A 26,349-nucleotide genomic window follows, 5' to 3' on the forward strand; every position below is an offset into this window, starting at 1 on the left:
CTGTACATGAGGCCAGTGCTTCTGTGGCAGGTGCTTTACAAACGGAGGAATCACCCTGGCCCAGAAACTAAGTTCTTAATGCCTCAGGGAACGGATACCATGGTGTGGAGCAGGAAGAAGGGAGACTACCTGTGTCCCTAAACAGACTCGTGATCCCCAGTACTGTAAAGAAACGAGAGCAAATTACTACTCCAGGAAAAAAAAAAAAAAAAACATTATGCTACAGAGAAGTGATATTCAAATGGTTACTTATTTTGTACTGGATACTTTCTATGAAATTAAATGACTCAAAGTTCTGATAGTCAGCAAGCTGGGGCAAGATGTTTAGTTACCAAGTTTTGTGCTAAGTTACTGGACCCACCTAGCCACCTAGTAGTCAGTAAGTGTCACTACGATGAACGAATGTGCCTGAGAGCACTTAGAACCGTGAGGGTGTAGACGGATGGAGGGAAGGACGGCTGCGCACTTCTCTCTGCAGCGCTGGAAGACCAAGGCCTCAAGAGGGAAAGTCATCCGCCACAGACGTACCACCAGCCCAAACCTCCACTTAAAGACACAAGAAACTAACCTCTGAAGCCACGCGTGTGGGCCGGTGAGGTGACTCAGCCGGGAAAGGTGCTGGGTGTCCCCTCTGATGACCTGAGCTGGAGCCCCAGAACCCACATGACAGAAGGAGAGGACTCCTGAAAGCCGTCCCCTAACCTCCACCTATGTATGATCTCTCTCACATACACGCAGATTAATAAAATACTGTGTATGTATTCCTTGATAAAAAAAAAAAATCAGGCTTACAAGTAAATTTCCATTTGCCCAAGTGTCTTCTTCTCTCATTATTTGGTTAAAGCGCATCCTACCTATTTTTCTGTTTGGCAGTTTCCTTTCCTGCCTAGCTTTTCAATAAATCTGATAAACTGTTAAGACAGGACTATCGAGGGAATGAGGGCTAATCAGGAGGTTTTTACCTTGGATTAAAAGCCATCTGGAAAAAGAAAAGTAAGAAGACAAAGTCCTCACTGAAATAAAAGGTCAGCCACCCTGGGAGGACGTCCTCAGTTTCACAGAGAAGCACGCACGTCAGAGACCCTAAGAGCAAACAGCTCTAAAGCCACTGTGCCGACAACTGAGGCAGAGGCACTGCTGTCGTGTACCAGTCTGGGGACACGCTACAGCACAAGCTTCCTGGCATTTCACTTACAGGCCCAGGCTTAATAAAACTTACAGACAGTAGTGCTCCATCCACGAGTGTGTGCACACTCACAGGGTGTTCTCAAGGACAGCAGCGCTCTGTCCAGGGCGTGTGTGCACACTCACAGGGTGTTCTCAAGGACAGCAGTGCTCCATCCACGCGTGTGTGCACACTCACAGGGTGTTCTCAAGGACAGCAGCGCTCTGTCCACGCGTGTGTGCACACTCACAGGGTGTTCTCAAGGACAGCAGTGCTCCATCCACGCGTGTGTGCACACTCACAGGGTGTTCTCAAGGACAGCAGCGCTCTGTCCAGGGCGTGTGTGCACACTCACAGGGTGTTCTCAAGGACAGCAGCGCTCTGTCCAGGGCGTGTGTGCACACTCACAGGGTGTTCTCAAGGACAGCAGTGCTCTGTCCAGGGCGTGTATGCGCACGCACAAGGGTGTCTCAGGGACAGCAGCGCTCTGTCCAGGGCGTGTGTGCACATTCACAGGGTGTTCTCAAGGACAGCAGCGCTCTGTCCAGGGCGTGTGTGCACACTCACAGGGTGTTCTCAAGGACAGCAGCGCTCTGTCCAGGGCGTGTGCATACACTCAGGGTGTTCTCAAGTGACGCGAAGGACAAACCACCCATCAGGAATTGGAAGCAGCTTCAACTCTCGCCTATTTACTCAGATGCTCTTATCAAGTACTTAGTGTCTGCTCCAAGAAAGGCTTCACTGGGCTTTATGACCGCAAAAACACATTTCTGCCGCCTTTACTAAGTTTAGAGGGATCAGCACCTAGTGGGCAAGCACTGACATGCTCATCAGTCTCCAATTCTCTGTACACCGTGAAGTCAGCTTGGGTTGCCGTCGCGGTGACGAAACACCATGACTGAAAAGCAGGTTGGGGAGGAAAGGGTTTCCTGGGCTCCCACTTCCACAGCAGTGTTCACCACTACAGGAAGCCAGCGCAGGAACCTGGAGGCAGGAGCTGAAGCTCAGCCTGCCTTCTTAGAGAACCAGGACCACCTGCCCGGAATGCCCACAGCAGGACCTTATGGAGGCATAGTCTCAGTCGAGGCTCCCTCCTCGCAAAACTAGCCAGGACAGTATATGACATCGTACGCTGATGCGGAATGGGGAACTGTCTTAGGGTGTGGACTCTTGTAAGGAATACTGACATTTTCCTGCATGTCAGTTCTGTTCTGTCCACATAATAGGTAAGATGAGAGGAATCAAAACTATTACTAAATCGAGCCACAATGACCGCGCGCGCACACACACACACACACACACGCACACACACGCACACGCACACACACACGCACACACGCACGCACACGCACGCGCACACGCACACACACACACGCGCACACACACACACACGGGACGCCTTCCTGGGAAGAGTCACTCCTGCTCTCATGTGCACTCAGTGGGTAGAGCATCTGGGTTTACAATTCTGGGCACAGAAGGAAATGAAAATGAAGTAAACGATCAGATAAACACTTCTGCCATACAGACCTCTAAACATCATTAAAAGGTCAGCAGGCGAACCTGAGAAGACTGAAGATTTGACATTACGGTTACGGTTACCTTTCTGTCCATGACGACTGCTGAACTTGTCCCCGATCTCCGGACGCCGCGTCTGCCTTAGGAGCATCTTGATGAGGAAAGCATCCTCCGCGTTGGAAGAGATCATCACTTTCTCAATGTAGGAGTCTGTCGCACCTTTGTACCTGATGTGACGACAGAGACACTAAAATAGCTGCTGATGCCCTTTGTCAACATGCCACCCATACAACATGCCACCCATACAACATGTCATCCATAAGACAACATGCCACCCATACAACATGTCATCCATAAGACAACATGTCACCCATACGACAACATGTCATCTATAAGACAACACGTCACCCATATGACAACACATCACCCACATGACAACATGCCACCCATACAACATGTCATCCATAAGACAACATGCCACCCATACAACATGTCAGCCATTAGACAACATGCCACCCATACAACATGTCATCCATAAGACAACATGTCACCCACATGACAACACGTCACCCATATGACAACACATCACCCACGTGACAACATGCCACCCATACAACATGTCATCCATAAGACAACATGTCACCCACATGACAACACATCACCCATATGACAACGTGTCACCCATACAACAACATGTCATCTATAAGACAACACGTCACCCACATGACAACACATCACCCACATGACAACATGTCACCCATACGACAACATGTCATCCATAAGACAACACGTCACCCATATGACAACATGCCATCTATAAGATAACACGTCACCCATATGACAACACGTCACCCACATGACAACATGTCATCTATAAGACATGTCACCCATACGACAACATGTCATCCATAAGACATGTCACCCATATGACAATATGTCATCTATAAGACAACACGTCACCCATATGACAACACATCACCCACATGACAACATGTCACCCATACATGTCATCCATAAGACAACATGTCACCCACATGGCAACACATCACCCACATGACAACATGCCACCCATACAACATGTCATCCATAAGACATGTCACCCATACGACAACATGTCATCTATAAGACAACACGTCACCCATATGACAACACATCACCCACATGACAACTTGTCACCCATACAACATGCCACCCATATGACATGTCACCCATACAACATGTCACCGATGTCAACATGACACCCATATGTCTACATGCCACCCATACGACATGTCACTCATACGACATGTCAGCTATAAGACAACATATCACCCATATGACAACACATCACCCACATGACAACATGTCACCCATACGACATGCCACCCATACGACAACATGCCACCCATATGACTACATGCCACCCATATGTCTACATGCCACCCATACGTCAACATGCCATTCATAAGACAACATGTCACCTATATGACCACATGCCACCAATACGACATGTCACCTATACAACAACATGCCACCCATATGACAACATGCCACCCATACGACAACATGTCACCCATACGATGACATGCCACCCATACGATGACATGACACCCATATGACATGTCATCCATAAGACATAGTCTCTTCACTCCTGCCACAAAATATTCTGATATTTTCCTTTCCTGCTCTGAAAAATTATCCTTATTTTCAACATTAGAATTTATGATTTTCAAGCACCCACCACCTTGACCTCCCACTACGATGGATTAAACTGTGAGAAAAATAAGCCCCTTTCCTTGAGTTGCTCTCATATTTTATCAAAGCAACAAAAACAGTAACTGACATGATAATGGATCTCACAATAACAAAATTTTAGTATAGTTTTTGTCATTAAAAGGATTAAATTATGGCATACAAACTCACCATGGAGAAGTATGCAGCTCTAAAGAGTGGGGGTGGACCCTATGTGCTTATGTGGGAAGATGTGTCACTGTACGTGTGGGCTGCTATAACGTGACGTAGCTTGAAAAAAAGATTTATGATTTTCCTTTTACAGTGTCTGTTTATGAGGCAGACACGAGAGTCTTACAGCTATTCCTTTATTAGGGGCAGCAGTAACATGCTCTGAGGTTTCAGTTTGTGTGAGAGCACTTGCCTCATGCAACAGAGCTGAGCTTCAAGGGGAGAATGTCCAATTCAGCTGAGAGCCTGACCGCTTTTCCAACAGTCCCTCAACCTACTGACCATCCACATTATTACTGTCGCACACAGAGCTTGCCTCGTGCATTTTTATTGTACAACAGACATTATGAGGAGTCTACCAACATCCAGATCCCTGGGGTATGTAGATACAGCCATTGAAGGGTAGAGTTTGTGTACAAACACAGCTTGCTTCTAGCAGAAAGAGTTGGTAGTATGGGTACCAGAAGTCCAGGGGATCAATTGCTGGGGCCTAGGATGACGATGGTGGCAGAGGCGACTTTAGAGTTGAGACCTGCTCAGGCAGAGAGAGCAGTCTAAGCCAATGTGAGCAGTCCAAAGGGAGATGGTACACTTGGAAGAGACAATTTCCTAGAAATGCAGAGCCAATAAGGCAGAGCCAAGAGGGAGGCATGCCAGAGAACCTTCCCCATAGGTGACTATCATTTAGAATTTTACTCTATTTTCTCGAGAGAGTCACACAGTCGGATGGGTCAGAAAGAATCACCTGGGCACTCCAGAAGTTAACACACAGCACAAAGGGGTAGAGAGCTGGAAGCTTGGGTGACCAGACAACAGTAAGTACAGCCCGTCAGTACCGCAGGCATGAGTGTGTGTGCGCGTGCTGTGTATGGAAGTGTATACTCGTGTGTGCGCGTGTGTGTGTGCATGTGTATATGTGTGAGTCTGAGAGTGTACCTATGTATGTGAAAGCGGGTGTGTGTCTGAATGCATGTCTGTTAGTGAGTACGTGTGATAGAACCTACAACAGGAGTTACTGAAATGGCGCCTGCGCCAGGAGAAAGGAAAGCAGAGGGCTTGTGTTGCCAGGGACTGGCTAGACACCTATCATCACCAAGAGAAATTCGGAGAAGCCAATTTTGGGCTGGGGAGGAAGATGGTTTGGCCTAGCTTTGGCTCAGGCATGACCTGGAAGTGGCAACAGGCAGATGTCCTCGGGAGACATCAGTGAAGAGCCAGGGAGTGAGGGTTGGGTTTCTCCAGCTGGGAAACAGATCCAGAAAAGGGATGAGTGTCTAGTCAGTCAGGACGAGGTCACCACCAGGCCACACAGGAGAAGCAGCTGTGAGTGAGAAACTAAACCAGCAGGAGGGTGAGGTGAAGGCAGTGGTAAACAGAGCCAAGGGGAGGAGCTTTGAGTGCATACATGTTTTCAAAGATCAATGCAAGTCACACACTAGGTGACGGGGTAGACGGAGACGAAGGCTAAGCCACAGGACTACAACAGAAGACGCCGCTGACCTCGGCGATCTGCCCCACTCTGATTTCCTCAGTTGTTCACCCTCCTCCTGTCCTAGGCTGTGGGCACCGCAGGGCATGGACGGCCCTGGCTGGCTGGCTGCTGTGCTGTAACTAGAATTCCTCCTGGAGCGGGGCTAACCGTGCTCAAGAAACGTCCGTGGCTGTGAAGAACATAGGCTGCCTTTGGCCACCTGCTCTAGGGCTGTTTCAGTAGAGCAGAGAGACTGGAATTTAGGAGTGAGTGGAGAAGCAGGAACAGGGGTGACCCAGAAAAGAGAAATGGAAGGGAACGAGCTACGAATGCACCCAGATCCAGAAAAGGCCATCTCTCTTCTAAGATGAAAACACTTGAGCACATTCTCCACTGTGGGAAAGAAACTGATTTTAAAGACAGGTGGCCACCATGACAGGACAAGCACAGTAATGGAAGCGCCAGCAGAGGAAAGACACCTCCATACCTACACCTTCAAGAGTTCTGTTGGAGCGAGTTGGTATCTGGTGCCCATTCCCAGGTGAGCTGTATGCTCTCCTGTCCCACAGACAAGTTCATGGCTCTCTCACTGCTGCACTGAGACAGCTCTCACGAGCAGTTCTGATGTCAGTCTGTATTCAAGTCCCACCTCTGCCAAGCAGGAAGTTCTCCCTGCTTCCAACCCCACCATCAGATTCTAAAGAACTTCTGGGAGAATGCGTCCCAGGTGAAAGGACTAAGCTCTCACACGCAGGACACCTGAAGACAGCAGCACAGCAGGCGGCTAGCATCAGGCAGCGTCTTTGCCAGTGGCTGTTCTCTGGTGCCCCTTTCCCAGCCCTCACCTGGGCCTAGGCCAGCTTGTCTAAGACAGGGTGCCCATCTTCTTTAGATGGTTCTGTATCACAGTGTGGTGCCTACTACTGGCTCACCTCAAAAAATTTCACATTTCATTATACTTAAGAGTTGAGAAGAAATTTAGAAATTGACCAATTTAACTTTTTCATTATACAGAGAAAAGAAAAGGGATTTGAATGTTTCACCCAGGTGAGATAACACAAGTACAACCAGTCTTAGAAACAGCTCAGTCCTGGTACACTGGTGATGTTATTTTGGGGCTAGTGTTTTACTTTTTCTAAACCACACATCCGGCTGTGTCATTCTCTGCAGAATGAATGGTTAACAGCAGAGAGCAACACTGGTCCTCCAAACCTGAGCCTTTTATACCCAGTGCCTTTGCTGTTTCTTCTACCTGGACCTCCTGGCTCTCTGGCCCATTCCTCTTACTGGGTTCTAAGATCTGAACGACTCCACACTGTAGTTTGTCTTCTAAGAGACTGTTTTCACATGGGAAAAGGGTATCTATGCTACTTCTAGATCTTCCCTGTGTTAGGATGACATAACTTATACAGGACACAGAATCACACACAACATGTAATTTCCCCATTCACTCTTTTTCCGAGCGTCTCTCGTCTATCAAGGCATGAGCGGCACGCACGTGATGGGCACATCTTTGTACTGTGGCTGCTGCGGCACATTACTTCCCTCCAGAGGGATCTGAGTCACTGTGGGCATGGACTTATTCACAAGCACTTGCTTGTTTTCCACTTTCTCACCTAAGGAAGAGAAAAGAGCGTCAAACAGGCCACTAACATCTACACAGAACGCAGGACTGCCATGCACAAAACTATGACAGACTTGGCTTCTGAGAGCCAGACATGGAAGGAAGACACAGGCCACCCCAGTGGGAAATAAAGTCCAACAGGGTTCAGAGAGAAATTTGTAAGAGAAAGAAATCAGACGGAAATCACAGGGTGATAAATGAGACACTGTATAGGTAACCCCCGCTCCTGCCCCAATCAAGAAGCAGAAGAGGCTGCACCAACACGGAGTGCCCCTGCAGTCAGCAGCAATGTCTTCTGGTATCAGAATAGATTAGGAGCACTTCTTATCTGTAGACTTTTCAATCAGAACCAATTTACCATCAGCTTACCTTGAGAAGAAAAGACATCTCTGGTCTACGGATCAGCTACTTAAATAACCATCCTCACGCTTAATTTCAAGCCATGGTGGTTGGTGTTCACACATCATAGCAATTCCCAAGGACGTAAAAGTAGACAGGCTGAGGGGACTCGCCCATGTGTGGCCTGGGGATGTCCACCCAGGGCTCATCTATGACTAGGCGGTGTGGACGGTGACTGTCCCCGCTTTCCTCACAGCCCCACTGGCTCTCTTCCTTTTGGGTAATCGCAGCTATCAAACTCAGACGCTCACACAGGTTGGACCCCACTTTCCCATCTCTCTTTAGCAGACACCGCTCACCCACCTGCAGTCCTCAGCTCATTTCCTTAGAGGATCTGCAGATCCTCTTGTCACACAGTGGTCTCAGATATCTCTAGGACTGCTTACACTAGATGTAACATGTTGCCTGTGATCTGATGATAAATGTCAGTCTTCTACACTAGCCTGTAGAACCTAAGGCAAGGGCTGTGTGCTGTACAAACTAACGAGTTCCTTACACATTTGTTACTATAATGAAGTCATTTCTGTTCAAAGTCAAACCATAAGCAGAATGTATAAATTAAGAAATACCAGCATAGATACAGAGTCAAGACCTTATTCAAAATAGTGTTTCAAGTTTGGCTTTTCCATAATTTAAGATTACGCCTAGAATACATTTTTACTATGGAAAGAAATACACAATGCATAGGAAAAGAGCTAGGAAGGAAACTCATTGAAAATAACCGCACTCACTGAATCTAGATGGGGTATTACACATTGGTTCTTTCTGTCCTGATTACCAACATTACAGAAATATTATTAAATAACTCACAATTTCAAAAAGTACATACTGAAATTCATTATTTTTTAAGGGTTTTTACCTGGAGAACAAATGCCATCTGCATCTAAAATTTCATGTCGCCAGATGGGTTTTCTGGTAGCAGCATCCAACATGGGACCCATCACTTTATCAAAAGTCTGATTGGTGTATCGTTTCAATGTGCACTTCGCATTTTTATACACCAGGCAACGCCCAAAACCTGAAATGAAACCCCCAGAGGGTCAGAATCCATAGTAATATGAGAATGTGGTAAGACATGGATTTACAGTATTCAATAAGGCACCTCACGTTTTCAAAACAAAACGAAAAACCAAACCTTCAACTACTGTTGGTAAACCAGGAACTGGCACAAACCCAGACAACACAAAGAATGGCTCACAGTCCTCTGCCAACTATGTATGCAAACACTGTGATTTCCACTCCCGCTCTCCAGCGTGCGATGCACTAGATCACACCGGAGGAAGGTGACACAAGGCCACAAAATACCAGAGTGTCAAGGGGCCTTAGAAATCAGTTTTGCCACTCTTTTCTTTTACAGACATTCTGAGTGGAGGCCAGAAAATTAAACCACCACCGTCACCCAGGAAGTGGGTGGCACATGTGAAAACTGCCCAAGTCCATCGACTCTCAGGTCTCTGCTGAGACCCCTGAAAGATCTTTTCTTTGATCCGGCATTTACGGTTAGACCTAAGCTCTAAGCAAGCAAGCAGAATAATATTTTCACAGAAGGGGAGCACACTGGCCCTGCCTCCTCTCCTATAAACGAGGGGTGCTGTGGGCTGAGCAGAATGGAGTCCCTGCCTCCTCGCCTATAAACGAGGGTGCTGTGGGCTGAGCAGAATGGAGTCCCTGCCTCCTCGCCTATAAACGAGGGGTGCTGTGGGCTGAGCAGAAGGGAGACTGCACAGTCATTTGTGAGTCTCTGCGCGGTTCTTGTCATCGTGGCTCCCAGCAACCTGGGCAGCCACAGCACACTTGATGCGGGGAGCCAGCTGCTCTGCAGATACTGCATGATCCGAAACTGAGACGACATCCACAAACGGCCCCGTGCGGCAGGGCATGCAAGTCCGAACTGTACAACATCATCATTGGTTTCTCCTAAGCATAAGTGAACATTTCATTTATAGGCGAGAGCTTAAAAGCTCACAAAGGCTAAATGCTGATCATTAAATCGTGGTTCAGATTTCCACATTGATGTTACCAGTTAATCAGAAAGAAAAGTATCCAGTTCTAAAGCATGGCTGTTGTCACTGGAGGAAAAAGGGGCATAAATTCAGTGCGGCCAACATTAATGCCAGTGACACATATCTAGGAGTACTATGATGGCTGCCTAGCAACGAGGGAGAGGGACGGGGAGGCATTGTGGGTATGCCAGGGAGGGAAGGAACTAGAGGCTGAATAGAGAAGTCAGCCTGCAGACCAGGTGGTGCTCGCTAGGGCAGGCAGTGGTGACCCGTGAAAGTAAAGCGCTAAAAGGAGTGGAGAAGAAAAAAGGCAAAGACCACACGATAAGCATAATATACATCCCTAGCTTCTGACATTTGGCTAACAAATGCATCACAGACTTGGCATTTTCTGTCTGCCCTCTCAACACAGGTTTATTGTTGCATGTATTAACAGATATATTAGAAACAAACGAAACGAACTTTAGTTCATAAACTGTTTAATTCCTGGCAGAAAAAAATAATCTCATTTATTTTTCTCTTTGAGAAACTTTCAAGCTACTAATAAAGTAATAAAGATCCTGAAGTTCAACACTTAATACTTTTTTCAATGTTAGTCATTAAAAACAAAGCAAGCAAACAAAACCAACACAAAAGTATAACAGGTCTTACAATTCTAGACATGGCAGTGACCTGTACCCATGAGACCTCAACAAAATGTCTACCTAAACAAGAGCTGCACAAAGACAACACTAGCTGAGAAGCCGAGGTAGACAGGAAATGTACAAGTTTCTACCCCGAGCTTGAGAGCTGCAATCAATGGCTGCTGAGAGAGGGAAAATCAGTCTTCTCTAGGGATGAGGTCCCTGATAGGTCAGTCAATCCCAAGTGGTCAGCTCCAAGCTTAGGTGGACTTAGACATTTTACGTGTGTGTGTGTGTGTGTGTGTGTGTGTAACAATAAAGAAGTTATTAAGTTGCAAAGGGGGACAAAGGAGGGAGGAAGAGGGGTGGGAATGATATACAGTACTGATACGCAATTCTCAATTTAAATAAAAAAGTACAACAGCTCTAATTTGTGTATAAAACTCTAATTATTTGAAACCTGCACTGCATTTTAACACCAACAATCATCACTCACTACAACCATGGCTCACTACAACCATCATTGACTACAACATGGCTCACTACAACCATCACTCACTACACTCATCACTGACTACAACCATCACACACTACAATCATCCCTCACTACAACCATCACACACTACACCCATCACTGACTACAACCATCACACACTACACCCATCACTGACTATCTCTAACTCTGGAGGGAGCTCCTCTGGTGTTGAAGCTCGGAGAACTCACTCACCCCTGTCGAGCGAGGCCTTGTTCAGCACGAGAGCGTCTTCAATGTCGTAGCCGCTGTAACTCATCACGGCAACGGTTGCATTCTGTCCTGCTGGCAATTTCTCAAAATCTATCAACTCAATGGTTTTTGTTTTAACCATGGGTTTTTGTGGATATGCTAGTAGATACATAAGCGTATCGATTCTGTTCCGCTGGTTGTAGCCGATGGTACCTTTAGTATATTGGAGAAAACAAAATCAATCATTATATCCTGTAGAATAATCAGGTAGCATTGAATTTAAATACATTAAATTTGCTTAACTAAAATGAAGAAAATCTCAGGCTAAACATTTCAAAGAGTAATACCCATATGGTAGCCACTGATTTCTAAAGCAACTTTTCTCCTTAATAGTTAAAGTCCTAGAAAAATATAATCAGAGCAATAACAATCTAAACAATTTTAACTTTTTGGACTTAATACACACAACTAATCCTATTTTCACAATTTTAGTTGTGACTGATTAATTTCACAAGTTCAGTCAACAAACCTATACTTGGTTCTGTGATGATGAGAGGAAACTGGGTCCTCACATGCAGGAGCTCACACAGCACAATGAAACACACAATAAAAGTTTGAAATGAAGAAGAAGAGAGAAGGAATGGGGTGAAGAAAGAATTCAACTGAAAGCAGAATAGTATGCATCTGTTAATTTGTTATTTATGAAGCAGCAACAAAACATCTGCCTGCACCAAACACTAGGGACACTTGGGGGAAAAGTCAGGACAAGGAGCCCTGTTACCCTACAAGCATGTGTTACTGGGTCATTATCAGCTACACGTGCAATCTGAACTTTAACCCTCAGTGGGATTTATGGCCTCCCTGAAGGAGAGTCTTCAGTGTTTGGGGCTCATGGGCACAGGGCTGGCTGTAAAACAGAGTCCTTTAAACTAGGCCCCCCCATGGTAAGAAACTACTGAGCACTCTTCGCTTACGAATGGCTGAGGCAGCGAGGTGTCAGCATTAGGAGAGCCTTGCTTGGTTCTTGCATGTGCCTTCATGGTGACACCAACACATACCCCCATCAGCCCTAAGTGCTGCTGTACAGAGCTAAGCCAAGGTGTGCTTTTACCTTGAGCCAAACTGTGTATTTGATTTCCTTTAACTTCTGCATCTTTGTGTTATTAGATCATCTGCATTCACCCCCATCACTACCCCCCCCCCCCAATATCAACAGCAACCTTAAATCAGGGAAAATACAAAAGATCTGTCACCCTTTACAATCACTACCACAGGCGATGACCAGAGCTGCACAGGAGGCACAGCAGAGTGAGGGGCTCATTACAGTTGCTCAGGGAATGCCAAGTGAATTAAAGTGAAGAATTCGTGCTTTTTAACTGTGTATACATTTGTGCTTGAATCTTTACAAAACTCATCGAAAGTCAGCGGAAAAGCAAGTGTCAGACTGTCTGCACTAGGAACTGCCATTTGTGCTATTCTAGGGACAACAGAGAAGCTGGACAGGACCCGAAAGCTCTCTCAGTGCTGCTGGGGTCACGCCTCTGTTCTTTCTAGGAAACCATTTACATCTACGCTGTGACTGCAGTTCCTGCTGTGGAGCTGACTCAGCTTGAGCTCAGGATTCAGGCAATGTCCCACCAGGCTGCCAAGACACGTCCTCTGAAACTGAGACAAGCATTATCATACTGCAGGGGAACATAAATGGCTGCGCTCTCAACAATGGCCTCGGAGCCTGATCCTGCTACAGACGGTGCCTCAAGCCCAGACATAATTCCCAAGCATTCCTACTGGCCGCTAAATGGAGGAACAGCAAGATCATTTAGCACATCTGGGGTTACGACTCATAGGAAATTTTTCTTTAAAAAATCTTACGTACTATACTCACACACAGCGTTTTTGGAAGCATTATGGATGTGCACATCAAAACAATGTATACAAACTCAACTTCTAGACCACAGACTGTCAAAGGCTCAGGCTAAGGTGTCCTTAAGGAGCACTGGCAGTGCCTGCCCACAGCTAACACAGGAGGGCACCCACAACCGTGTTTGCTCTCCCACGCCCCTCTTCGCTGAAACCATTGTCTCTAGTGATTCCCTTTGCTCACTACCAAACATGATTTTTCTACTCAGCCACATTTTCTTGATATCAGCAGGCATTGCAAAGCATACAAATGCATGTTAAAGCAGGGAGGTTATTTAGGGTGAGGTTAGTGAGTCTATAAACCAGTAACAAAGTAGTGTCGGTGGAAAATGACGTCGTATGCATTTAGTATTTCTTCTGTTCTGTGCCCTCAACCATTACCAGTTAAAACAAAGGGTGATGGTATGGTTAACTGTAGACACTGCCAAAGAATCAGGAGGAGGGCCTATACCTTCCGCTGTCTCTGTCGGCAATGTCTGAGCCTTCCCACTGATCTGCACTAGGACAGCCTTTGGCTCTATTGTCCCAGGAACAATATTCTATGTGTAGGATCCTCAGGTGGTTTACTGGGCATTCATGAGACAACTGTACCGCTGAGCAGCCTGACAGGCACAATGGCCATTCTGTACATTCTATGAGTGCCTTATCTTTTAACTGGGTTGTCTTATTACCAGAGTTCTTTAAATAAACTAGACACCTATGCATAGGGAGAATGCTTCCTCCTACTCTGTGGCATGCATTTTCACAACTCCAACTATCTTTCAAGAGCAAAAATCTAATTCTGAGAAACTTAATTCATAAATTTTTCTTACAACAGTTTATAGCCTTTCTATCTACCCTACACTAGAAAGCTGAACTCAAATCATATGCTCCCAGAGATATGTCTTTCCTTCTCCAAGCTTTAGTTTTAGCTCTTATGTTTAGGGTATGATTCATTTCATATGGATTTTTCTATGGCATCAGATAGGAATTGATATTCACTTTTTTACATATAGATATACATAATAAAATACACTTAGTTGAGAATCTTCCTTTCCCCAGTGAACTGCTGTAACTGTCAGACTTCGGTTCAGCTCTGCATGCCCACACCAGGACGAGCACAACCACCAGCAGCCCCACTCCAAGGGAACCGACGTCTGCAGGCTCCTCCACTCTTAGGCACACACTCTCCTGCTTCCTGCATCGTACGCATAATTTTTTTAAAAACTTCACAAAACCCAAACATTAGTTATAAAGATAACAGTGTTTCAAGATGGAGGGCAATGATTATAAACAAGTTCAGATCAGAGCTGGGTGTGTTGGCACACACCTTTAATCTTGGCACTTGGCTGGCAAAGGCAGGTGGAACTCCAGGAGTTTGAGGCCAGCCTTGTTTACATAGTGAGTAGGTCACTCAGGGCTACCTAGTGAGACCATGGAGAGAGAGAGAGAGAGAGAGAGAGAGAGAGAGAGAGAGAGAGAGAGAGAGAGAGAGAGAATCAACTGCTTATAAATGATTGCACCTCCTCTAATTTATTAGTTCTACTCCATTCAATCATACATCTACCCTTAAAGCAATATCATATTGTCTTTATTGTTATAGCTTCATAATAAATCAGAATCAGGTTGTATGATTTCTCCCATTTACTCTTCTCCAGCCTAAAACTGCCCACCCCCCGTCGACTGTGTGTGCATGTGTGTAGTTAGGTATGTATGTATGTATGTATGTTAGGTATTTATGTATGTACGTATGTATGTATGTGTATGTGTTTTGAGACAAAAATCTCACTATCTACCCTGCTAACCTGGAGTTCATAGCAATCTCTCTGACTCTGCTTCCTAAGTGCTGAATCTAAAGACCTGTGCCACCTAATCCAGCTCTATGCTAGAGATTCGTTCATTTATTCACACATTCATTCATGTATTATTTCAGAAACATGTATTAAGTGTTTACCAGAGATTCCATAAGAGATATATACTGTGACACAAGCTACTCGATTACTCTGGAATTCAGCTTTCTTGTCAGAAAAAAAAAGTGCATGCCTCACAGACTGTTATCGTGCCTAGAAAACAGACGCATGTAAGAAAGTCTGGGGACAGGCCAGCAGCTGTGTGTGTTTGGCATGAAGGAAGCCCTGAGTTCAATGCCCAGCAACACTCCCTCCTCTGTGTGGGTATCAGGAAGTGGCAAGGTCATGATGATCCAGCCAGCTGAGCTTTATGGGTATTACCCACAGGCTGAACTTAGATGGAAGCAGCAACTTTGTATCACTGTAAGGGAGGCCACAGAAACCACAGAAGTGGAACCACAGGGACCCAGCCCCTCCAGGGAGTCCAGCATGAACCCCAGGCACAAGGGTGTCTGACACCCCAGAGACTTGAGAAGAAGGGAACATTTCAGTCAGAGACAATCACACAGGCCACAGTTAGAACAGCTACAGTGATCAACAGAGTCAAAAAACTTCTCATGGCTAAGGTCTTCCTCCGATTTTTAAAACTCCTAAACAAATAAACAAACACATAGAACAAACAACGGGAGAGAAGAACACAACAACATTTTACAAGGGTTCTTGGCCATCACGTGCTTTAAATATCTCGGTTCCAGGACACCCTGCTCCAGTTTAAACAGGAAGAAGTGGTCTGTTTAGAAATAGACTCTGCTGAAGACAAAAAGAGAAGCTGTCCCTGCTCCTCAGGTTTTTTGCTTTGGCTTTTTTTTCTTTTTCTTTTCTTTTAGTCCTAGCAATTGGGAGCTGAAGGAAGGGGGAAGGGCTGGAGGAGAGCCGTGATGCATATTCATTAACCTGCTGATAGAGACTGAGTAACCCTAAGGAGGAGAAAGTATCCCTTTAGGACTGTCTGCCAACTAGTAAAACAGGCAGGATCTGAGATTGAGACTCTGAACTCAGCCTTGCAAGCGCACAGCCGTGGTTACCACACACAGCCAGTGCCCAGAGATCCAGAGCCTGACCCTTTCCAGAGGTTCACCTGAGCCACGTCCTCACACATAAAGCCACATCCACAGAAGTGAGAGGGTCTCAGCAGCACAGAGATGCCTGGAGAACACCTGAGCTCTCCTAGCTTAAAAAGAGGCTGCGATCTAAGAGCCAGTTTGTGGGACTGGCTCTCTGATGTGTCTGAGCACCTGTGCCCAAGCAGGTCTGGTCCCACTGTGCTTTTTTGTGGAGAGAAAAGGAGTTACCGGGCTCCATTCTCAATAGGGCAATGGGCCGGAGACACAAATCTTCCAGGTTGGCTGGAATATTTAGTGAGTCAGTTCTGGACAGGATGAACAGACAAGTAACAAGTGTAACACTACTTTGGAAAACCCACACAGGCTCTGAGATGAAAGCGGTCTTCAGCAATGTGTCCTCTTTAAAGTGGCTTAGTTCCTAGCTGCCAGGACAGGGGAGCTCAACTACCCGAGGCAATCCTGCTCAAAGGGCCGGGCTTGCCTCAGACCTGGGCCTGGGATGTGTCTTCTCTCATTGGCCTCCTCCCTCCTGTCTGTCACACAGACCTTGCCTCAGACCTGGGCCTGGGATGTGTCTTCTCTCATTGGCCTCCTCCCTCCTGTCTGTCACACAGACCTTGCTCATTACTCTTGCAGCCGTTTCAGTACCCAAAGGGAAACACAGCCAAGCCATGCGCCAGCTTTAAATGCACTTCTCCACGCTTCCTTCCCTGTCAGGTGGGTTTTATAATAGCAGACATTAATAAAGGCTTTTTTTAAAAATGACTTAAGATATTCAGTGGCTTTTGTCTTGCAAGCGTCAGCAGTAACGTCAGAGGATTGTATCCAAGGAGCTAAATGTGCAGGACCCAGGGTCAGAGCAGCTGAATACACCAACCTCAGAAAACACAGACAATGAATTGCAAATGACAGTCACAACAAAACCTTCACACAGAAGACGACAAAGGATCTCCGCAGACGCTGGATTGGCTTTCTGCGCACACTGATCCTGCTTAACTGTGTGTGGTAACTAACCCAAGGCTCAGACCTGGGGGGCCGCAGAATAAAGACTCTTTTTTGTTTGTTTTGTTTTTGGTGGGGAGAGTTGTGATAAAAATAACTTTTCCTTCCTTTAAGTCTGTTCTTTCTTTTTATAACAGTTTCACTAACGGGAGATGGCCAGTGCATGTCTGAACTTAAACAACAGTGGCACCAGCAAGGCAGTGACCAGTCACAAAAGGTGGACTGTCTCAGCAGGCATGCGCGTCTTCCATGGCGCACAGGGCGCAGTACCAGCGCACAGGCGGGACGTGGGTGACTGGGAGGTGAAAGGGATGAGCCGCTGCTGGGATTCTCCCGCTGGCAATTAGTCCCCACGGCCCAGGCGGTAAGCCATCCAGGTAAATGGTGCGCGGCCACCATGCTTTTCCTCTCTCCACAGCCAGGCAAAGGGCACACGGAGCTCAGGAAGGTGCACCCACACTTCCTGTCTGCACTGAGGATGCAGAATACTCAATGGCCAGCACAGCTGAGGGGGCAGAGGCTGTGCATGGCAACGCGAACCTCCCTTGACCGTCCACAACGCTTGGAAAGGAAGCTCCCTTGTGACTAGAAATGACATGTCATAAGGGAAATTTGGAAAACATTGCCAACAAGTCTCTAAGTCTATCTATGGGGTGGACTGACTCCTCAGACTGCTGTGCACTGCCGTAATTATCTCCCATGCAGCATACTCTCCACCACAGCTATCTTCTTACCATAAAGGTACACCAAGCTGCAAGGCCCCGTGAAATGCTTGCTCAGATTTTCTCTCTGAGAGAAGCTTCCCTTCCGAGAGCCAGTGCAGTTCCAGCTTCACATGGGCTCGTCCCCGTCTTGGCCCCCAGATCCTGGATCCTGATCTAATCTGCTGGTCCCTCCAATTGCACTGAAAACCCCTATGCAGAGAGCTCTGTCTGGTGTCTGTTTTCAGGCTCCTTCTCCCCACGTCTGACCGCCAGTCTCACTCAGTAAATGCTCTGGATGTATGGATGGGTACATAAATGGAGAAAGACGGGGGAAGGGAAGGAAAATCAGAAGGCGAAGGATATGGACTTGGGAACTGGCATGTAAGCTTAGGAGACACAGTAGCAGCTACCAGAACAGGACAGGCCGTGACTATCGGGAGCCTCCTCACTTCAGGGCTCTGCTCTTCCACACAGCATTCCTGGTTAACTCACACATTTCAGGGCTCTGATGCTGACATTTACTCTTATAATTATGGGAAATTTATGATGTGCTTCTTTGTTAGCTAAGGAAACTAGCTGAGATCTCCATGTCTGTTGGCAGAGCTCCTGCAAGCATCACAGTGTTGTCCTCTCTTAGTCACCTGCCTTTTAAACTACAGCTGTCCTAGTCAGCAACTGCATCTCTGTGGCTACCAGCAGCAGTGAGGCCGCAAGAGCCGCAGCCTGAAGACATTCTGTCCTCTCAGGCACCAACTCTTTCAAAACTACTAAGAGAACTTACCTAAATCTCTGTCCCGCTAAAGAACTCAAGACTCAAAGGCTGAGGTAGAATTCTGCTCCCCAGAGAGGCTGAATAACAAGCAGCTAACCTAATTCGCCTGATCGCATCTCCCAAGAAGTCCTAGTGCTTTTTCTGGCCCCTCGTTATAAACCCTTCTCCACCTGGCTCCTCCCTACCACTTCCCATCAGCTAGTTGCTGATGCAGCCTCCAAACCACAGGTGAATTTTATTTAATCAAACACATCTTTGCATCATTTAACAAAGGTTCCAGAGCATAATCGAAGTAACATCCCTTAAAATAATCTACAATATCACAGAGTTCCACAGGCCCTTTGAGCTTGGCAACTCCAGGTATCACCAACATCTGATTGGCCCAAACACACACCATTGAGAAGAAAGTGAAAGTCTTTCTCTAGTCACGCAGAAGCAGGTTTAACGAGGCGATCTTACCCATGGCTTGCTTGCCCATAGCGCACTGGTAGGTATTCCTGGGAGACTGGTTATGGTGAGGGTATGGGATGAGGCCAGCACAAACACCGAGAAGAGTGAAGGGTTCAATCTCCAAGTGGGTGGTGTCTCTGGCAAGTAAATGAAGATTGAGGCAGTTTACGCATCAAATACTGAGATCAGTGTCTGCTGAAGGATATAAAAATCACCATTTCCTAGCTCCCCGAGGGACTTATAAGATAATAAACCTGGATGCTGGTGAAACTGCTAAAATAAAAACATGACAAGACCTAAGAATTTGAACTGCTCTGTGATTTAAAAAAAAATTATCATCAGTGATGGAAATAAAAGAGAACAGAAACAGTATAAGTGTGCAGCACCAAACACGGGAGCATGGTGCAGTGACCTGCACGTGGGCAAGCACCTGCTCGCCCTTCTATCAGGAAGACCCTGCATCGCTGTGGGGAGAGGAGCAGATCTTTGAAAATGAGTCCCCACGAAGCTCTGCAGACAGTGCTGGTCACGAGCTGACGCCGGATACTGAGCAGTGAAACCTTAGGCTACTGAAGAACTAAATTTTAGGTTTTTCCCTATTTTAATGGATTTAAAATTTGTAACTAAAGTTTAAATTTAAATAACTCAGTTTCTTTTTTAAACTGTTATATTTCAAACTATTTACATTTGTGAATCTATCTATTCAACTGAAAAGTTCTGATTTAGCATTTCTAATGAAATTTAGTTGTAAGTATATAAAGATTTTAAAGATTTACAATGGGAAAATATAAAATATCTCATTAAAAATATCCATTACATGATGACAATATTTTGGACACCGTGGGATAAAATATTAAAAATAGGGCTGGAGATATAGCTAGATGGTAAAGAACCTATTTAGCATCTGTGAAGCCCTGGATTCAATCCTTAGTATCCCCTCCCAATTAATAATTAATAAGTAATAATTAATCACTATTCTTTTCCTTTTCATATGGCTACTAGAAATCCATAAGTATTGGTGGCTCGCGCTGTTCTTATAGGATAAGTTTGTTACAGATACCTGTTTAATAGGGGTCAGAATGTTGGTTACTTCATAATACATTTCTGCAGAAAATTCAGGTTGGGACAAAATAATAAAGTAGCTCAGATGTTTTCATGGAAAGAGCAGCCAGAGTATGTAAGGGTTTTTACTCAAAGTAATATATATCATATTCCAGATATGCTATACAGTGATCCTGTGTTCCTCACCCAAAGGCCCATGCCATAGAACCAGAGGTTTCTAAGAAGCCAGGTCCCCGCCCACTGTGGAGAGCTGCCTGTAATGCACCTGGTCAAAGCGCTCCTCCCTCCTCACCTCTTGTCTCCAGCACACACCAGGCTGTGTCCCCACGCTGGAGGGGGAACACTTTCCAAACATCACAGAACCCTTGTCAGTAGGTGGGAAAGGGCCTAGGGGCTTTTGTTTTAAGAAGCACAGCTAACAGCTAGCTTTCTACACTAGAATAAACAAGCTTTTGGTTAGGGCTGTGGCCTAGTGACAGAGAAAGTGGCTAGCACGTATGAGGTCCTAGGTTCGTTCAGTCTCTGTACTGGAACTAAACAAGCAAACAAACCCAGAATTTGCTTTAAGTACAGTGCTTTGCCTAAATACTAGCCAGGATGAAATTCTGTAAATAAAATTTATTTGTAAAATGTATTTGTAAGGTATAAAGAATAAGTTAACTTAAAAAGAAAAGGAAACACAAAGTTTTTCTTTTATCACAAAGTGACATATATAAGATTTTATAGTCTCTCATAAATATTGAATATCTAAATGCTCGGAATTTTAGCTTTATGAAAAAGAAAACTTATTTCCTTTAAAATCATAACCACTGCAAATTTATCCTGAACAGCAATTAAGAAATGTAACATACATTTACTTATTATTCAAACAAAACCACTAAATTCCAGCAGGGAACAAGTTAAAGAAACTACATAGGCAAGTAATGTGTCCATGCTGACACGCTGGTCATAGGATAGCTAACTAGAACGTGTAAACATGTTCCTGCTGCCCTGAACACACCACCTGCGGGAGCACGAAAGCAACACGAGGCACACGGTAAGACATAGTAGCATAAGCCTTAGCGGGACACACGCCTTTAATCCCAACACTCGGGAGGCAGAGCCAGGCGGATCTCTAGGATTTTTTTTTTTTTTTGGTGCTGGAACTTTTATGGAGGGCTTTGTATATACCGGGCAAGCACTCCGCCAACTGGGTTACACCCCCAGTTTAAGTTCTTTTTTTTTTTTTTTAATTTTATGGACATCTACATTTACAAACATGTCTAGACTATGAGTAAAACAACAGGATTATCATATTTTAAAATAAAGTGAATTTGAGCAATACAATACCTTGGTGACGGGGTAACCCCGTTTTATAACATCCTACTGCAGGAAGGTATGCGGTACACGATAAGTCAGTGAGACACAGACTTGTATAGTTGGCAGTGAGCACTTGCAGTGAAGAAGGTGGAAAGAAATATGGGTGTTTGTTTTAAAAGAGGGTCCTCAGAGACTCACAACAGAGAGACCTTGACTGTGGGTCTGAGGGAGGAACAGGGAGGACCAGGAGCCACCAGTGTTCAAGGTGCTTGAAGAGAGATGGCTGACACAGTAGGTTAGGGGAGGTGAAGGCAGATGGGGCCAGGGGAACCCAATGGCGTCTGTGAGAACGTCTGAGGACACAGAAGGCTGCTGGGGGACAGCAATGCTGCATCCCAGACCAAGAGGAAAAGTGGGGTGGAGAACGACACTCGGACCTGGGCACATCTTGGAGGGTCATGTGACGAGAGAGTCGCTTACAAGCGTACTACAGGCTAAACGTGGTGTTACACACTTTTAACCCCAGTTCCTGAGAGACGGACACATAGGAATCTCCAAGTCTGAGGCCAGCTTGGATTACATGGTAAAGTCTAGATCAGTCAGGATTACATGAGACTCTGTCTCTGAAAAAAAAAAAAAAACTACTACAAAATAATTCTTTTATATACACCTTGAAATGTGGAGTATAAAGGTAATTTCAAAAGCTCATCACCTAAAGGCATGAAAATTCTGACTAGAAAGCATAATTTATCAAGTTATAATACAAGTATGTATTTCTCTGGTAGCAGAAAGGAGGAAATGACTTGTTTGGGATCGAAGATATGACTATGACTAATAAATTCCCTTTTAAAAATATAACTGAGAAAATTCCAGTTTCAGCCAAGTGGCAAGCACCACAAAGGCATGCAGATGTCCTCTGATGTCTCCACATGGGACGAAGACACTTGGAAGATACCAGCGTGGTAGAAGAAATGTCACGAACACACTGGCATCTCAAGTGCACACTGATATATGCTCAGCATTTGTACAACATACTATGTGTGAGACTCCTGCTCTACAAGATTCCAGATAACATGTGTACAACATGTTATGTGTGAGACTCCTGCTCTACAAGATTCCAGACAACATGTGTACAACATACTATGTGTGAGACTCCTGCTCTACAAGATTCCAGACAACATGTGTACAACATGTTATGTGTGAGACTCCTGCTCTACAAGAGTTCAGACAAAATCCATCTAGGAGAGACAAACACATCTTGCGAATCCTGACTCGCGAGCTCAGTGCTTACAGCCGTTGGATACTGAAGTCCTGAAGAGGCAATTCTTTTTAAAAGTGTACACTAAGGATCACATGGCAGGAGGGATGATTAAAGGTTACTTGTGAGCGACTCTGTGGCATTTCACTGGGACAAAGGTCAGCTATGTTTAATCACAACCCCCCCGTCCACCTGACGGGGACAGTGAACACAGACAGCCCTCCCTTCCCATGGACACACGGACTTCACTGTGGCTGTTACCAGTCTTACTTACTTAGCAATCGTACGCTCGTAGAGTGCAATGCTACAGTCATTTTCTTCATTGACATCTAAGTACTCAACTAGACTCTCGTGTAAGAAATCTTCAAAGTTCCTGGGGAAACATTGGCAAAGGAGACACTGAAGCGCCCTGTGGTAGTTCTGTACACGACAAAAGAAGACCTGGTTTTCACTACTTCCATAATTCCATTCTCTCCTAGAGAGTATTAATGCATCAAGATAGCTAAAACCCACTGTTGATGGGTCACAAGTTGCTAAAAATAAAAGCACTGAAGGTGATTCTTGCCAATCTGGTCCCCACTCCTAGAACTACTGACTTTAGAAACTGTGGCGTAAGGGACGCAGAAGTACATAAGCAACCGGGTTCTGAGGAATTTCCTGGTGAAGCATGTGACGCAGAGTAATTTACAGCAAGGCTCTATGACCTCACGAGCTGCATCGCCTGCATGTTAGGTACTTCCTCACATGCAGGCGATGGAATATGGCATGATTTTTAACTGGTTGCTGGTACTTGGTGGGGAGGCAGTAATAGCCTAGAGATGAAAATATTCGCTCCTTACAGTATATATCAAAGAATGTTACTGCTGCTTAAAGCAGGTATGCACATATTTAGAGAGATTATAAACTTTTACTTTTGGTCACTTACCTGTAACCTTGAGCCAACTCTTCCATATGCTTATTTGTGACTGCTGGCTTTTGCTTCTTAACAATTATGTACGGCCTAGGACAGGAAAAGAAAAACTCACTAGAAGAACGATGTCACCCAGTTCTATTTACCACTGTGGAATACGAGAGCAGAGATTCAGTTTCTTCTGGAATTGCTTGAGGACATGGAGCATTTTTTGCTGTACAAATATGCAGGGTCTTTCTTGTGCTCTTGGTGATCTGAGTTACTAGGAAGCACTTGAGGTCTACAAACTTGCACATCATGGACCCTTCTGGGCAGTGTGGTGAGGTCCTGTACCACCTGCTCCGATCCTTTTCCTCCTGTGTGTCCACACCACACAGCACCGACAGGGCCTCTCCCTGTCAGTCATTTAGAAGCAGCTTCAGCTATCTGACTAAAGCACGGCACAGTTGAGACGGTACTACCAATGGTTTAGGCACCCACTGGGAAATCCGGGGACACTTCCCCTATACAAGAGAACTGCTGTGAAGCCTATGGTGTCGGCAGGCAAAGACCTGTCACTGAGGACAAAACCCAGCATCTCTTTGAGGGTTCAGAGGAGACCCAGATGTCTGAGATTGCTAGTGCACGACAAGCATCACTGAGACAGACTAACAGGTGACTTGGAGCTCGGATGGGGTGAGACGGAGAGGGCATTCGACAGATTAACCTGTCACTGTCGGCGGTGACTTGTCTCTGAGGGCTCTGTCACCACAAGGAAGTGCCCACAGGCTGGCATGCGGCATGGAAACACCAAGGGCTGCTGCTCTTGGAGAAGCAGCTCATAAAGAGGAGCAAGAAGCTAGCAGGCATGCGTGTCGTCTGAACCCAAATACTGATGAGAGGACTAAGGAGCACTGTGAAGCGGGCAAGAAGAGGGACTGATCACTCTCAACGGGGCATGAGTGAGTGAACTCAAGAGCTGGGCAAGCTCTGCAAGGAAGTCAGCAATACCTCAAACTCTCGGCTTTTAGCTGACCCACCCCTGCCCTACTCTTTCGGGAGCTCAAGTGAAGGCTCACAAGAGAGAGCAGAAGCCAGAGTAGGAAGAGGTCCCTTACACAAAAATTCTCTTGCTCCAGTCAGGTCTGTGGTCTGCTACTGTAAAATTACTTCCGAAAAACACCTACCATGTTTAGAACATGCTTTATTATATGGATACAGTGAAACAAAGAAATTCCAAACAGGAATAGCTTAGAACACGCCATTGTTTCTCCTGCCCCCTAGGAGGCCGTGCTTCTCATACCCGCTTTCTTCCTTTGTTTAACACAGGATCTCACCACAGACACCAGGCTGACCACATAGAGATCCACCACGCCCGACACTGGGTTGGCACGCACACAGTCTACTGTACTGGTCCGTCCTCGCCCAGCCACAGACACTGGGTCGGCACGCACACAGTCTACTGTACTGGTCCGTCCTCGCCCAGCCAGACACTGGGTCGGCACGCACACAGTCTACTGTGCTGTCCGTCTTCGCCCAGCCACAGACACTGGGTCGGCACACACACAGTCTACTGTACTGGTCTGTCCTCGCCCAGCCACAGACACTGGGTCAGCACGCACACAGTCTACTGTACTGGTCCGTCCTCGCCCAGCCAGACACTGGGTCGGCACGTACACAGTCTACTGTGCTGTCCGTCTTCGCCCAGCCACAGACACTGGGTCAGCACACACACAGTCTACTGTGCTGTCCGTCCTCGCCCAGCCACAGACACTGGGTCGGCACGCACACAGTCTACTGTGCTGTCCGTCCTCGCCCAGCCACAGACACTGGGTCAGCACGCACACAGTCTACTGTACTGGTCCGTCCTCGCCCAGCCACAGACACTGGGTCGGCACGCACACAGTCTACTGTGCTGTCCGTCTTCGCCCAGCCAGACACTGGGTCAGCACGCACACAGTCTACTGTACTGGTCCGTCCTCGCCCAGCCACAGACACTGGGTCAGCACGCACACAGTCTACTGTGCTGTCCGTCCTCGCCCAGCCACAGACACTGGGTCGGCACGCACACAGTCTACTGTGCTGTCCGTCCTCGCCCAGCCACAGACACTGGGTCAGCACGCACACAGTCTACTGTACTGGTCCGTCCTCGCCCAGCCACAGACACTGGGTCGGCACGCACACAGTCTACTGTACTGGTCCGTCCTCACCCAGCCACAGACACTGGGTCGGCACGCACACAGTCTACTGTGCTGGTCCGTCCTCGCCCAGCCACAGACACTGGGTCGGCACGCACACAGTCTACTGTGCTGTCCGTCTTCGCCCAGCCAGACACTGGGTCGGCACGCACACAGTCTACTGTGCTGTCCGTCTTCGCCCGGCCACAGGTGGGTGCCACCACTCACGTTTCACAGCCAAGGCAGGCAAACGTCAGGAACTTTGGATACTCAGAACACAGTCACTAAACGGTCAGTTAGGACTCAAGTGCGGGTATCTTGTTTCAGCAACATGTAAAAGAAACCAATTCTGAACAGACTAGGCGAAAATTACTTTACTACAAGCATTAAGAATTTGC

General features: G+C 46.3%; 1 protein-coding gene across 1 annotated transcript in view; it reads right to left on the reverse strand.

Moving 5' to 3' along the window:
* Polr3b (RNA polymerase III subunit B) overlaps window positions 1-26,349 on the reverse strand; it is a 101,572-nt gene that overhangs the window by 24,295 nt on the left and 50,928 nt on the right. Inside the window, exons 17-23 of the mRNA XM_038314765.1 lie at window positions 23,811-23,885; window positions 23,160-23,258; window positions 19,276-19,403; window positions 11,469-11,678; window positions 8,975-9,133; window positions 7,591-7,708; window positions 2,765-2,907 (exon numbers count right to left, since the gene is read on the reverse strand). Coding sequence (XP_038170693.1) covers window positions 2,765-2,907; window positions 7,591-7,708; window positions 8,975-9,133; window positions 11,469-11,678; window positions 19,276-19,403; window positions 23,160-23,258; window positions 23,811-23,885 — 932 coding nt within the window. The remainder of the gene's footprint in view (window positions 1-2,764; window positions 2,908-7,590; window positions 7,709-8,974; window positions 9,134-11,468; window positions 11,679-19,275; window positions 19,404-23,159; window positions 23,259-23,810; window positions 23,886-26,349) is intronic.

Source organism: Arvicola amphibius, chromosome 17 (genome assembly GCF_903992535.2).
Source record: "Arvicola amphibius chromosome 17, mArvAmp1.2, whole genome shotgun sequence".
Lineage (NCBI taxonomy): Eukaryota > Metazoa > Chordata > Mammalia > Rodentia > Cricetidae > Arvicola > Arvicola amphibius.